The sequence below is a fragment of the Manacus candei genome, unplaced genomic scaffold (assembly GCF_025592945.1).
Source record: "Manacus candei isolate 608988 ecotype Guabito, Panama unplaced genomic scaffold, ASM2559294v1 h1tg000046l, whole genome shotgun sequence".
Lineage (NCBI taxonomy): Eukaryota > Metazoa > Chordata > Aves > Passeriformes > Pipridae > Manacus > Manacus candei.
In genome coordinates this window covers 4,664,976-4,680,405 of record NW_026138094.1, presented here as the reverse complement: position 1 = coordinate 4,680,405, position 15,430 = coordinate 4,664,976, and the positions used below count along the sequence as shown (strand labels likewise).

Sequence of the window (15,430 nt, the reverse complement as noted above, 5' to 3'; positions counted from 1 at the left end):
TGGAATGAAGGGCTGGTGCTGTGGAGCGGGGTTTCGCTCCGCACAAGCGGGCCCTGAGGGGTGCGGCGGGGCGTGAGGCTGCTTTGTGCAGCTGTTTCAGCCGCACCGGGCGGTGCAGGGCGGAGGTGGAGACGGGCAAACAGGATCCCTTCCTTTGAGCCTGGGCGAGTTCTCGGCTCCCTCAGGCGCCGGAGCCCACACGGACACGGCCCCTTTAAGAGGCGGCGCCTCAGCCCGGGGGCGGGGCCGCGCTCGCGGCGCTCGCCGTGACGTGCCCGCGCGCGCCGGCGGGGCCGCGCTGCCGCCATGGCCGACATGGCGGATCTGTTCGGCAGCGACGCCGACTCGGAGCCCGAGCACAAAGGTGCGGGTTTGTCGCCTCCCTGTCATCCCTCCATCCCGCACGGGTGGGCCGCGCCGCCCGCCCGCCCCGTATCGTCCCTCTCGCATCACCCGGGCTCGGGCGGGAGGGAGGCAGCGACCCGCGGGAGGAGCGGAGCCGCGGGCCGAGGGGTCGGTGCCTGCAGGGGAGGGAATGAGGGAGCATTTCCTGGCTTCAGTCCTTAGCGTGTTTTCAAAGAACTTTTCTCCATTCTTGTAAATCGCTTTTGGAGGCGGATATTCTTTTATTTTCCTGCTCGAAACGGCGTTCATCAGCCTCAGCATTGACGAGTAGCTCCAATGGCACAAACGTGCCCGGCTATATGATTTAGGTTAAACACATGGTGACTTTTGAATTTGTAGGATATTGTAAGCCACGTACATGTAGTTACTTGTTTAAACCTTCGGTATTTTATTAATCTTATTTACTTTTGTGTACTTCCTTATTCCTTCTACAATTTTGGAATCTTAGATCATAGCTCATGGCTTGAACTTCATGTGGCATCATTTTTTATTGTGTCTTTCTTCGGCTGTGCCTTTGTTAGCAGACATTTTATTTTACTCTACTTGGTAACTTTTGTCAGTCCTTCTTACAGTTCTCTGTGGGTTCTCTCTCTGGGGTTTGGGTTGGTTTTGAGGGGGGGGTTTAGTGTTAAGCAATGCCCATCATCTTATGTGCATCCTTGTAGGGACATCTTGACTTTTGAAAGGGTGATGTTTGTTTTGCAGATTCTGATTCTGGATCTGATTCAGATTCCGACCAGGAAAACGCTGGTTCTGGTAGCAACGCCTCTGGAAGCGACAGCGACCAGGACGATGACAGGGAGGCAGTAAAGCCCAGTAATAAGGAGCTATTTGGAGATGACAGCGAGGATGAAGGAGCATCCCATCACTCAGGCAGCGACAACCACTCCGAAAGGTCCTACAATCGCTCTGAGGCCTCGGGGCACTCTGAGCACGAGGACAACGAGCAGTCGGACGGGGACCAGCACAGCGCCTCAGAAGCTGCTCATGAGGACGACGAGGACGATCGTGATCACGGCTCAGATGAAGGCAGTCACCACTCAGAGGGAGATGGTTCCGAAAAAGCACATTCAGAGGATGAGAAGTGGGGCAAGGAGGACAAAAGTGATCAGTCGGATGATGAGGAGAGGCAGCAGAACTCTGATGATGAGGAGAGACAGCAGAACTCCGACGATGAGGAGAAAGCGCAGAACTCGGATGAGGATGAAAGGCCACAGGTGTCTGATGACGAGGAAAGACTCCAGAACTCGGATGAGGAGAAAATGCAGAACTCAGATGATGAGGAGAGGCCACAGGCTTCGGACGAGGAGAAGATGCAGAACTCAGATGACGATGAAAGGGCCCAGCGTTCTGACGAGGAGAAGATGCAGAACTCTGATGATGAGGAAAGGGCCCAGCACTCTGATGAGGAGGAGCAAGAGCACAAATCCGGTAGGACTGAGTACAGAAGTAATGATTTGCTGCTGGTTTGGTCTCTATTGTTTTGTTTACGTTGGCCTGAAAAGATTCAAACTTCAGTGTAAAGGCGTTAATTGTGTAGCTTTCGACTGTAGTCATCTTTGTAATGCTTTTCTTATGCAGCACTTTTAAAATGCCTTTTCATCTGAATCAGCTTATTAATACAAAGGCATTTTAAAATTTGTGGAGCAAAGTTTTTAATTTGCTGAGAATAATTGTGCTCCTTGGTAGAGTCTGCAAGGGGCAGCGACAGCGAAGATGAAGTTCTGCGAATGAAGCGAAAGAAACCAATTGCATCGGATTCAGAAGTGGAGAGTGATACAGAAGGGCAGAAAGGTAAATTGTGTTGTTGTTCTGTGGGGGTTTGATTCCTTTAATCATCATCTTGAGGTGCCATTCATCTACTCCAGGATAGAATTAGTAGCACTTGCTGTACATGTGACTGTAGTGCCATGGAAATAATGAAACAGCGGGAATTCTGTGGTGGAGATACATGCTGTGCTTCTGATTCTCTCTGGTTAGTTCTGTCAGCTTTTCAGCTTCTTCCATGAACTTTTCTTCTGTGAATGTTCTTTCATATGTTTTTATTGAAAGATGTTAAGAAATGGTTCCTTTAATCAGAGCAGCCCAGGGAACCTGTACTGGTTTTTGTGATGGGTTAGCTGGCTTGAGAAAGAAGTGTTGATTTTCTGAGAAGTAAAACCTCCAAAATGTGTAATGAAGTTGCTGTTACTTATATTCAAGTTACTTGAATAAGGATTATCTTATATTCTTCTGTTGCTGTTTTTCAACTAGATTCCCTTATTTGATGGAACCTTTCCAGGAAAACATACCTTGAATCCTTAGCTTAAAAATACACAGAAAAACTGTTTTTTAGGATAAGGGAATAATGTAGGCTTCATAAACATTTGAAATTTTTAACCTCTGTAGGTGATTTTAAGTGTTAATAAGAGTGAGGGATTTGTTAACATTTTTTTTCTGTGAGTGTTCTTGCCCTTAGGGCTGTGTGTGCACATATATGTGTGTTTTAAAATAGCAATTTTTCTGCTCAAGAGCATGCAGATGTCATGGATCTGTTTGGAGGTGCAGATGACATTTCCTCAGGGAGTGATGGAGAAGACAAACCACCGACCCCAGGACAGCCCATTGTGAGTAGACTTGACTTCTGAGATAATGGACACACAATTCCACTCTGAAATAGAATTTGATAATATTTGAGTGAAAAAAAGTAATGACATTTAGTAAGCATAACAGATAATTTTGTCCCAGCTGAAAGAATTATTAAAGTTTTATACATAACTATCATATGAATTCATTTGTCTGCCTTCCCCCATCCCTGCTCTGCTTTTTGAATAGTTTGATTGACATAACATACAAAGCCATAGCTGTCTTTGGCACTTTATTACAGCTATTTGAAAAATATTTTTATTTTAATGATAAATTTTCATCTCTTGTTGATAATACAGAAAAATATCCTTTTTAATCTGGGAGTTCTTGCCCATTTAGTCTCCAGTGCTTAACTGAAAACTGTAGATCTGTGCTGTTCTTTACTGTCTGTCTCTGGAGTTTGCACTGGTATTTGAAGTCACTTTAAGTGGCACATGAAAATGGTGAATTGAATTGCTTTCAATGAAAATGTGTGAGTTCTTTTTTACCCCATCTCTCTCTGTGCATATGGATGACATTTCTTTAAGGAAAATGTACTTATTAGAGCAGCAGTAGCCAGATAGACTTCTTTTCACTTATGCTCCTATTCTCCATTTTTTCGTTAGGATGAGAATGGACTGAGTCAAGAACAACAGGAGGAAGAGCCTATTCCAGAGACCAGAATAGAGGTAGAAATACCAAAAGTGAACACAGACTTGGGTAATGATTTATATTTTGTGAAGCTCCCCAACTTCCTCAGTGTGGAGCCCAGGTAATTGCACGTTAAATACATAACTGATAAGGTTTTTGGTGTTTCCCTGTATTGCTCTTATTTAGTAATACAGCTAAATGCGTTTGCCCTGTTTAAAGTGGTTGACATTAAGATGAAAACTTGTGGCTGTGATTAATCAATTGTAATATCTGTTGTTATGTAATCAGGTGCTGAGTAATTTTGAGCTTGTGTTTCAGCTTGACTGAATAACTTGTCTGTAAAAAGCAAAAATGTGATTTAATTGAAATCCCATGCTATTGGTTCAATTTTAAACACAGGTTCAGGCTCTCGGGGATGTGAAAGGCAAATGCACAGGATCTTTATGCACTTATGAATGATTAAAAACCACATTTTGAATTTTAGAAGAAGGCCTTTTTTATCTGTATATGCTAAATATACTGCTTTACTGTGAAGAGGCTGGTTACTCCTTTTCATGTTTACCTAACCCAAACTGAAGACATTGCTGGAATTCATATGTGAAACAAAGTAATTGGAGTTTGTGATGTTAGGCCCTACAGGCCTGGTTCAGCACTTGTAGCAAATTGCTGTTAAATGTCTCTTTGAGTGTTTTGTTAAGCAACTTTATTGGAAGTTCAGTAGGTGCCCTGTTAGGTGGCAGCACAGCCTTGTTTCTGTCATAGCTCAGTGAAACCATCCTTTCTGGCCTCTGGCTCTAGGCTGCTTCCAGAGAGAAATGTTAAGAATCCCGTTTGTGGCTGTAATCACTGAGATAAGTCCTGGTGATCACTGGGGGTCAGACAGGACTGGAAATAGAATTGCACTGTAGCAGAGTCTATTTATCACTTTTTTTTCCCTTGCAGCAGCCTGGAAATTATTAGGAAGGAGGTTAGGGAAAGTGTTCCCCCACCCACTCCCATCCCAGTCATCAGAGAGGAAAAACAATCTCATCTTCCTTTCTCTTTGGCTGGTTTTGAGGTTGAAATTAAAAAAAATACGAAGATTGTGCTCTTAGAAAATTTCCAATTCACCTCATTTATAAGATGATTTTTTTTTTCATTTTATTCTCTGTACAATATATGTATTTTGTTCCAGACTTAACCCTCGCCCCATCATCCTGATACTAAAGAAACAGTATTTTCTGAGGCAGACTTGCTTTTTTCAGCTAGAACCATGTGGAGGGTGTGAATGTTACCGTGGCTGTAGTCCTTGGTAGTGAGGACACTTGGGTTGGGCCCCTGAGGTGGGGAATCAATGCAGTGATTCCTTGCTGCAGGAATGGCTGTCTCACTGCAGTGCCTGCTGTTGTGGGCAGGTTACAATTTAAAATTTAAATTTTCAAGAACCTGTTATTTTGCACAACTCTAGAATAATCTGGATTAATCTTTTAGAAGAATAAAGAATGTATTTTAAAATTTATTGCAGACCCTTTGATCCCCAGTATTACGAAGATGAATTTGAGGATGAGGAGATGCTTGATGAAGAGGGTAGAACTAGGTTAAAACTCAAGGTATGATTTTAAGTTTCTTTTTCTCTTTTACACTTATCTAGCCACATTTCTTCAAAGTCTGTTTCAGATATCTTGGAATGGTTTTGAATTTGTGATTCAGATTAAGAAAGTCTGGGCCAGTTCAGCACTGAGGATAGTTGATTCATTTTAGTAATAAATTTCTAAAAAACTCAACGGCTGCTTTCCACATATAAAAGCAATACTTTTCACCTTCATTTCTTTGCATCATGCAGCAAATTATCAAGCCTTTCTAACTGCAATTCTTGACCTATACAGAGTATATTTTACCACAGTATTCCTTACTATGAGTTAGAAAACATGTTTTGGGTTTTTTCCCCACAGGTAGAAAACACAATACGATGGCGGATGCGACGAGATGAGGAAGGGAATGAGATCAGAGAAAGTAATGCACGGATAGTCAAATGGTCAGATGGAAGGTTAGTTTGGACTTTTTGCCATTGAAGGAATGCAGGTGTTCTTACAGTGACGTGCCATGACATGCAAAATTGGAAGGTCAGCAAACTTTGACGTCAGTTCTGCACAGCACAAATTATTTTAGTCTCGGTGCTTTGAAAAGTTTATGCTCTGCTTAGTTTGGATTGAAATATAATTATTGGCCATATATAAAAAGGAAACATGAAGGCTTTCTTCATTTAGAAATGAGACAAAAAAATAGACTACAGTGGCTTTATCAAATAATTCATCTGTGAATCTCCTTTAAGCATGTCTCTCCACTTGGGCAATGAGGTCTTTGACGTGTACAAGGCACCGCTGCAGGGAGATCACAACCATTTGTTCATCAGACAAGGGACAGGTCTACAAGGACAGGCTGTTTTCAAGACAAAGTTAACCTTCAGGTAAACACGCTATTCTATATCAAATGTTGATACTATTTTTGCAATTAAGTGTTGTAACTAGTATATAAAGATTAGAGATACCAGCTGGTAAACCTTCAGACCTTTACTGTTTAGTAAGAATGTGCTATTTTCCAAAGGTTTGTCCTAAATTAGGTGTCCAAGCTGGAAAGGTTAATGTGCCATTCAACTATAATATGTAGGCTACATGTAATTTTTTTATACATGTGTTTTAAAAATGGATGATGCTTTTACTTTTGTGCAGATGAATCTTTGAAATTTAACTGTGCTGGTCCTACCGTTGTCCTTTGAAAATAGATACATTTCTTAAGAGGTATTTAACCCATAACAATCTTTTACCAGGCCACACTCTACAGACAGTGCCACTCACAGGAAGATGACTCTGTCTCTGGCAGATAGATGTTCAAAGACCCAGAAAATCCGTATTTTGCCTATGGCAGGTCGTGATCCAGAGTCTCAGCGCACAGAAATGATTAAGGTATCGTGGCATGGAACTCACACACATAAAATCTTCTGATTTAATCTAAAAAATCACAACTGTAATATAGCTGAACATTTTTAAACATTCTATGATTTATGAAAAACAGTATGTTTTGGAGTTTTAGGCAAGAGTTGTAAGCCGTGGGTGTGGTTTGCTTAAGCTTGCAGGTGACAAAACTGGCAATATTTACAGTCTTAACACTGCTGTGAAATTATTACAAAAGCTGCAGTAGAACACAAAGGGCACTTGAGACGGTTTGTTTGGGGTTTTTTATCCATCAGTCTTAATATATTGCTTCTTTCTTTGGCCAGAAAGAAGAGGAGAGATTAAGAGCTTCCATTCGCAGAGAATCCCAGCAGCGGCGGATGCGAGAGAAGCAGCACCAGCGTGGCCTGAGTGCCAGTTACCTGGAACCCGATCGCTACGATGAGGAGGATGAGGGAGATGATGCAATCAGTCTGGCAGCTATCAAAAACAGATACAAAGGTGGCATCAGAGGTAATCATAAACCTTAACAGCACGTTATTAGAGCCTGGGTGGTTCAGATAGATTAATTTCACAGGGCAGTCCTGATAAGACAGTATTTTGCCAGTTGATACATGAGGAGACATTAATTCAGTTTGTGTAAGTTTATTTGTTTACTCTGGACTTAGATTCTGTGGGACTTCAGCATTTCGTAGGACTAAATGTAGGACAATTATTTTTAATATTGTCTCGTCCTCACCAGTTTCAGATAAAGATAAATATTTGTCTTTCTATTTTTCTCTGCAGAGGAACGTGCTAGAATCTACTCTTCAGACAGTGATGAGGGCTCAGATGAAGATAAAACCCAAAGACTACTCAAGGCAAAGAAACTTAATAGTGATGAGGTAAGAAAGGGACTTTGTTCTTAAGCTGCTCGTTCTTGATGAGGAAAATTTCAGTGCTAAATCTGATTTTTAAAGCTGAGACTTTGGTAGTTTTCATTAATGCCATGATAAATGTATTATTTGACTTGGCATGCTTTCCATGGTAATTAATCACCAGTTTCTTATACACTGCATTGTTTCATAGACATGAGTGGTTCCCAAAGGAGGTCCCTATTGTTATTGCTGATTTCAAGATGGAGAAATTTATGCAGAGTTATGTAAAATGACTTTACCAAAATTATGCAACGAGTAAGAGGATTTAATATTAGAATCCTAGTGCAGTGTTGTCCAAGCTACATGGTCCTCTCCTGTTTATTATGGAAATAGTGGAAGCATTTTACATAGTATTTCTACTCTTTTTAAATAGAGGAGTTAAAAACTGAGTTAAAAAGACTTAATGTCTGTTGCTAAAAGGACGTTATCCATCACCCAAGTATCATCCGAAACACTAAATCATGATCAAGGTAACTGCAGCTACAGCAGCAGTGCTGTTTCCTCATCTAAATTTGTGTTTGATTAGTTTGTAATTGATCACTGCTGGGCATTATCAGATGAGTCTTTTTTAGTTCAGGTGGTGTCACTGCTGGTGCAGCGCTGCAGTGTTACACAAGGAGGAAGCTTGCTCTCATTTTCACTTCCATACTGTGCTTCCTGTAAACTCCCCAGGAGGAATCCCTCACTTCCCAGCCTCTGGGTGTTTGCTGCATTCTGAATGAATGTTCTTGCTGCTGGGGCACTCCTCTTACACTGTCACCTGAGTATTTGCACTAATAGGCATTCTAATGTGAAGCAGGAGTAAAAATTAGATTTTTCTTTGAAAGACATAGATTCTGTCTTTTTATTATACATTAGGAAATTTTAATGTTTCAGAAAATACAACTACAGTCCTGAAGACCACAGTAGTGAGTCGTGTAGACAAAACTAATTTTGTGAGCTCTGTGAGTGTTTGTAGAAATTGAATTGTTTATTTGTAAGACACTGCCAGGTGTTAGTTCATGATACAGCGATGTCAGAACTTTGCAATTCCCTTCTCTCAGAAGAAAAAGTCAACAGCATTACTCTGCTGCTCGAGGAACAATAGCCTCCATTTTAAAATGCCATGACTTGAAGGTAATACTCCTGTCAGGCCATGGAGGGGTGCTACAGTGTTACAGAAAGCCCAGCCATGTGTAAGTACTTATTTCAGGGCCACAGAGAAACTGTGATATTTGTAATACATATCCACATATGTGAATGACTGAGTTCCTTGTACACACACATGCTTTTATGTGCTGTCAGTCCACAACACAGCACAAATCTTTGTCCTGATAACAATTTGTTGTTATTACTGTAAATGTCAATCTGTGATTAATACACTTTATCACCACACAGCAAGTAGTTTCACTGTTAATGGGGGTATTCTGCTGAACAGGAAGATGACTCATTGAACAATAGCCCAGCTAGATTACAAGAGAATGCTTGTTTTGAGGAAGAGGCTATCACTGAGATTCCCACCCCTACTAATTTCTGGTTTCCATGCTTAAAATTCCTTCCTAACTGACATTCTTATGGTACTAACTTCATGCATTAATACAAAACAAAATGCTTTTGGATAAATAGTTACTCGTTAGAGTTCTGAAGCTTTAATTAAAGTTCTGAAACTCAGTCTTTGATCCTTCTTAAAATCCAAGCAAGTTGCTTTAAAAAAACAAACCAAACCAAAAAGATCCCTCCACTTCCAAAACCGACAAATGGAAAAAGGGATGAGATTACTTAGACATGAGAGTATTTTTAAAGATACTCATCTTTTTAAGCAATAATTGAGTTACCACTTGTTCTTCACGTCACAACTGATGAGTTTTTCATGACTATCATGGCTAGGCTTCATGAATGAGGATTTGAGAAGGGCTCTACCCACATTTACTGGTGGCTAAAGAGACCAATGCGAGATAGACAAGACTGGTTGCAAAAGGCACAGCAGAAAGACTCCTTAGGTGGTATTGGCAGGATATTCTTTCTGTGTTGTCTCTTCGATGGTGATCCCATGTGTGTTCTCAAAGGAAGCAGCAGCCTTATGGATTGTGTGTCTCCAGACCTCCTGACTGGAGGCCAGAGTAGATCAGCGATGAAGATCAATGTGGCCAAGGCTGAGATGTTGTTTCAGGGAGTCCTTGTATCTCCTCTTCGGGGCTCCTCTCTTGCGGCAGCCAGTGGCAAGTTCACCATAAAGCAAGATCTTAGGGAGGCAGTGGTCTTGCATCCTTGAGACGTGCCCTGCCCAACACAGCTGTGTTCTCAGCAACATGGCCTCAATACTTGTGACTGCTGCTGTTCAGACGTGTTAGTTACATAATCTGCCCAGTGGATGTTCAGGATTGTGCAGAGGCAGCGTTGATGGAGCGTTCTAGGAGATGCAGGTGGTGACTGACCCATGATTCAGACCCATATAAGAGAGCCCACAGCACAACGGCTCTGTAAACACTGATCTTTGTACTTTTCTTCAGGTGTTTTATTTCTTGACTAACTAGTGATTTGAAAGGATGATTCAAACTGAACTGGTGTAAATGTGTGTGTAGTAAAAAATCAACCTGTTAACTTTATATTCAGGGACTGAAAATGGAACATCCAGTCTATAAAAGTCATTATATTATTACTTGCAAACAGGTAATTAACTCAGTGATTTGAGTTCCTTTGACCAGCCCTTTGACACCTCATAAACTGTTATATTTCTTGGACTATAAACTGGTGTTGATTCTGAGTACAAGTGGTTCCACATAATTTTTTTTCTTTATGCCAGAGAGTGGTTTGGGTTTTGTAATGAACAAAATGCCTACCCACTTGCAGGATTTCTCCTTTGCTTCAGTAGTTCTGATTTAGGGCATGTAAGTATAAATAGTCTGAAACCTTAGCAAAGCTACAACGGCTGCCTAAGGGGAATGTGTGTGTTTCTTGGAAAACTCACTGCAAATTTGAGGAGTTACCCAAGTTACCCATGCTTGTAAGACTTGCTGAGAATGATATTGCACATTATAAATCCAGATTATGATAGAGACTGCCCATGCCATAGCTCAGACTGATGCAGATGTGGTTGCAGGTCCATTGAGGTGAGCGGAGCTGCAGGGCTGGGGGCTCTGACACTGGTACAGTGGTGGCTGAACTTGAGTATTTCAGTTACCAGAATGGAAAACCCAGAACTAGTAATTTTGCTTTTCTTACAAGAATGGGCTTTGAGGTCTTTTTGTTGTTCTTCTGAGTTTGTTTTTTTTATTTTAGCTTCAATATGGTGGTTTATTTTTGTCCTTTTTTGCCTTTAGGAGGGTGAACCTTCTGGAAAGAGAAAAGCAGATGATGATGACAAAGCAAGTAAGAAGCATAAGAAATACGTGATCAGCGATGAAGAGGAAGAAGATGATGATTAATAAGGAAGAACAGCAGTTGAAGAAGATGATGATTAATAAGGAAGAACAGCAGTTGATTTTTTTTGTTGTTGTTTTTTATACATATATTTATATATATATTGTACAGTTCTCTTAGGGCAAAGTTGTAAGTAACCATAATGGGGTTATTTTGATAAAGGAAAATTCCAAAGTCTGCGTTTTTGGTGTAAATGAAGTTTTTTGATTTCCTTTTACTTTATAAGATTTTTCTCTTATTGCGGCACATGTTGCACCAGGGATCATCACAGTGCTGTTTTTTATCTTGCACAGCACATTTAAGTTTTGAAAATTGTAGTAACTGGTTATTCAAGTCAATAACTTTACTGAGTTCATTAGGAGAAGCCATGCTAATCTCTGTAAAATGCTTAAATGATAAATTTGTCTGACAAGGGTGATTTAGCTTGCTGTCTGTGTGGAAGGATTGGAAGAACATACAGTGGTACAGTACAAGTCTGTTTTTTCCCTTGATATTCCTTACTTCCTGTTTACAGTGGACAGCACATTACTATGCTGGTATATTTTGCTAACTAAAAATATTTCTTGCCACGTTTGAGTAAACTGTGAAGTCCATGCAGTTAGAATAGTTAACTGATCACAGAAGACATTTATTTTTCATGTATTGAAGCCCAGAATGAAAATCTTCATCTTCCCTGAGCATTAATAATAATAAACAACAAAAATAATAATAATTGGCACATGCTAGTGATGTAAATGTCAGAGTAAAAGCACTCCTTTCATCAAGACTCAGTAATTTCTGCCAGCAGAGATGAAAGTGTCCTTTAAAAGGGGAGATGAACCACAATGCAAAAATACAACCTAATAATAGTGTCTCAGAATCTCATATAATTCTTATGGTGCTATTTCCTATTGTTGCTGGTTTGTTTTATAAATGGTTTTTTTAAGCTGGGAAGTCACAGGAGGAGAATGTCCATTGCTGCTTTTACGCTGTTTCTAAACACCTTATTTGATGATCAAATACCAGTTGTGAAGTGGGGAAATGCTGGAAGAAATACCTGAACTTTTCCACACTTTGTTTCCAGGATGACATATCCCATATGTGTTTTCTGTGGTTGGTGAAGGAGCATTCGTACATTCTCTGTGTTGCCTTTTTGACTGACTTTTCACACAGTCCTGCAGAGCCTGGATATGACTTGAAGAAGTTGAGAAAATGGAAGTAGCTGAACACCTCTTTAAACAAAATCATTGACTGATGCTGTGCAAAGTTGATTATGTGGATTTGTGTTATGTAAGCTGAAATAAAGTAGCTGGTAGTTATTGAAGGACTGTTCCCCATCTCTCTCCTGCCCAGCTGAATTCTGCTTTTTTATAAAACAGTAGAAGGGTGGAAGTGCCTCATAGTGAGCACTTTGCTCGTGATATTCCCTGGCTCTTTGAATTAGAGCTTTCAACCTGGACATCTTGCTTTTGTCCTCTTTAATTAGGACAGTTGTTTGTCACAATACTCTACCTCCACTTCTCCTGCCTGGAAGGTATGGGAAGCATTCTGGCTGCAGTAGGACAGAGCTCTGTGTGTGTTAATGTGTTCTGCTGAGCAGCTGACTGCAGTTTAGACATTTGCAAGTAAGAAAACAAAGTGAAAAATTTCAACTTGCATGTCTGATTGCCTGAGAAACTATTCTTTTTTTCTCTAATTAAATTGTTATCTAAGAGTTTCTGTGCCTCTTTAATGTGCAGATAAAACCTTTCTCCATCTGCTAGAATATTGACCCTGTAATCCTCTTAGTTTAGACCTCTGCTGGGAGACTGGTTCCTTACTTGAGGTTACCTGCTCTCCATTTGTAACCTTCTCAGGAAGAAGCCAGCTGTTTGGGAAGGGACTCATTATGGGTGTAACATGCTGTACTTTAACTTAAAAGCTTCCCAGATACCTCTTAAACAACAAATTTGGCATATGGAAACAGCACCATTTCACTGGTAATGTGTTTGCTTCTATGTCAGTTTAATGAAGATGTTGGCTATTTTTATTTTTACTACACTCCTAAGAGTGAAAATGTTTTACTCACTTTCATAAGTTCGATGCTAAGCCTTTACTAAGTAAGTGGTCCACTTTAGCTTCCAAAAATGAGGCTTTTTGTGGATTACGAAGATGAAAAGAAGTAATTTTTTACACTCTTGTCTTTTGTAAATTGCTCTTTTAAAGTCTTATTTAAATGTGGACTTTTAGAAAGTGTTTTCTCAGCTTAAATTAGTTTAACGATCATCTTGTAATTAAAGTCACTTAAATGAACTTAGCCTTATCCACAGTATTTTTTTAGTTGTGGGTCTAATGTATAGTTTTATTTCACTCAAGGACAGTTTTTGCTATCTGTTTTCCAAGTATATAAAAATCTGTGTGTTCATCTAATGAGGGTATATAAAGCCTGTCCTGGTAACTGGTGAGTCCTTTTGGTAGGTTGGTAAAAGATTCAGGAGGTGTTTTGTACAGTGACAGCACCACCTCAGCCCTGACCTCTCGCTGCCTGACTGGGCATTGCTAGAAAACCAAAACACTTGCTTCAGGTAAGAGGAGGATCAGATTCCCTGAGAAAATAAGTTTTCTCTTTTTTAAGTGGGATGTGCAAATGAAGCATGCTAGGGAAGAAAATGATAAATAAGTATCTTCAGTGGAAAATACAGGAATTTATTACTATGTGTTCTCTGAAGTTACCAGCACAAACTGGTCTTCATGTCAGCACCCAGTGAAGTGTCCAGTTCACAGACTGTGCCTGGTCACAGTCACTGTTCACTTCAGGTCTGTACTGAAACTTTTTGCAAAAATTAGCCAAACAAGCCAGGAATCAGCAATGCAGCTGCCATGTGGGCAGGTTTGAATAGGGCCCTCCGAGCCCAGGGTGAGGAATTCAACCCTGTCAGAGGGAGCCAGCTCTGGCACTGGGATGTTCCATGAGCTTCTGGAACCTTCAGGTCAGGGAAGAGGCCCAGCTGAGCACGGCACCCTTAAGGCATGGCTACCCACTGACTCGAAGTATTCCATTATGGGATTATATCTCCAGCTAAATGCAAGACACCTTCTTCTCTTGCAGTTGTGTTTAGTCTTGGATAGTGGGAATACATAAGGAATATATTGACTTTTATCTTGCCAGCCAGCTGACTTATCTGGCTGCCCTTACTCTATAGGCATGCTGGATAGGATGTTCCTGTAAATAAAAGTGTTTGGTGGATATTGAAATATCTATGTTTGATTTTAAATATCCTTAATTCCAGTGGAAGGAAAAAATTATGGGGGAATGAATATTCAAAGAGCAGAAGCTGTCCTGTAGTGGCTGAGTGAGCTCCAGAATTTTCTGCAGCTCTAACTGCCCCCATTCTTATCACAGAAGTAACATCTGTGCATCTATTTAGGTTATTTATGGTGCTTGTCTGGTTGATAATTACGTTTGTGATACTGTAACCAGTTAGGTAATGTTTTCCCGGGGTCTGCACTGGCAAGTGACTCATTTTTGCTTTTGAGTGTGGTAGAAAACTCCTTCAGAAGGGTTCCTTTGTGCCCTTCAGGTGGTTTGATGCTGCAAACAGTCAGCTCAGTCCACTGAGCTGTGTTTTCCCATGATCTAAGGGGGCTACATTTTCTTTTGGAAGCAGTTGGTTCACAGTTGCCTTGGGTGAAGGCTTTTCTGTTGTGAGCAGAATGAGTGATACTGGTATTTTCATAGTAGTGGCAGAGCACAAAGAATTAAGAGCAAAGACTTGGAAGTTTCATAGCTAAGGAACCTTGTTAAGGACCTTGTCAACAATGAGCTCTGGGAAGCTCTACAAAACAGGTAATTGCTGTTGCTGCAGGTATGGTTTGGCATATGGAATCATAGGATATCTCAAGCTGGAAAGGAGCCATAAAGATTGTCGAGTCCAACTTGCTGCTCCTCTCAGGACTACTTAAAACTAAACCCTAGGACTAAGAGCATTGTCCAAGTGCTTCTTGAACTCTGTCAGGGTTGGTGCAGTGACCAGTTCCCTGGGGAACCTGTTCCAGTGATCAACCACTCTGCGTGAAGAACCTTTTCCTACTGTCCAGCCTGAGCTCCCCCTGACGCAGCTTTGCTCCATTTCCTCGTGTCCTGTGACTGGTCACCAGAGGGATCAGCCCCTCTCACCCACTGTCCTCCTCCAAGCAGTTGTGGGCTGCAGTGAGGGCACCCCTCTATGGCTGAGCTGACTGTGAGGCAGTGCATCAGGGCATTAAGTTCATTATGAATTAATTGTAGATAATATCAGCACAGACTTTGTCTGTCTAAACAACTGATAATTTGATAGAATCCTTACATTTTTTCTCCTGAAGAAAACCTTATTTAGAAAAGTTGATTACTATAGCATATTGATGGGCTGTTCTGTGCTGAGAAAGAGATGCTGTGCTCTGTTGGTGTGTTCCCTTAGTTGATAGTACATATGGCTGTGGGAGAACCTTCCTGTATGAGTGAGTGAGTCAAAATTCATGAGGGGTAGATAAGGAGGGATTGGTGTTTTATGGATACCACTCCTGTTT

At 40.9% G+C, this 15,430-nt stretch overlaps 1 protein-coding gene across 2 annotated transcripts; it reads left to right on the top strand.

Moving 5' to 3' along the window:
- The first annotated feature begins 236 nt into the window (after positions 1-236).
- Positions 237-12,599, top strand: LEO1 (LEO1 homolog, Paf1/RNA polymerase II complex component). 2 transcript variants are annotated; one of them, XM_051797008.1, is made up of 13 exons: positions 237-364; positions 1,111-1,836; positions 2,095-2,199; positions 2,917-3,011; positions 3,636-3,781; positions 5,165-5,249; positions 5,592-5,686; positions 5,972-6,106; positions 6,467-6,602; positions 6,917-7,103; positions 7,377-7,474; positions 10,807-10,926; positions 10,964-12,599. In XM_051797008.1, the coding sequence occupies exons 1-12, from the start codon at positions 307-309 to the stop codon at positions 10,909-10,911; spliced, it is 1,971 nt and encodes a 656-aa protein (XP_051652968.1). In that variant the 5' UTR covers positions 237-306; the 3' UTR covers positions 10,912-10,926; positions 10,964-12,599. The 2 variants fall into 2 exon arrangements, with proteins under 2 accessions (XP_051652968.1, XP_051652969.1); XM_051797009.1 differs by having other exon boundaries at positions 10,807-10,931; positions 10,968-12,599.
- The last annotated feature ends 2,831 nt before the right edge of the window (positions 12,600-15,430 follow it).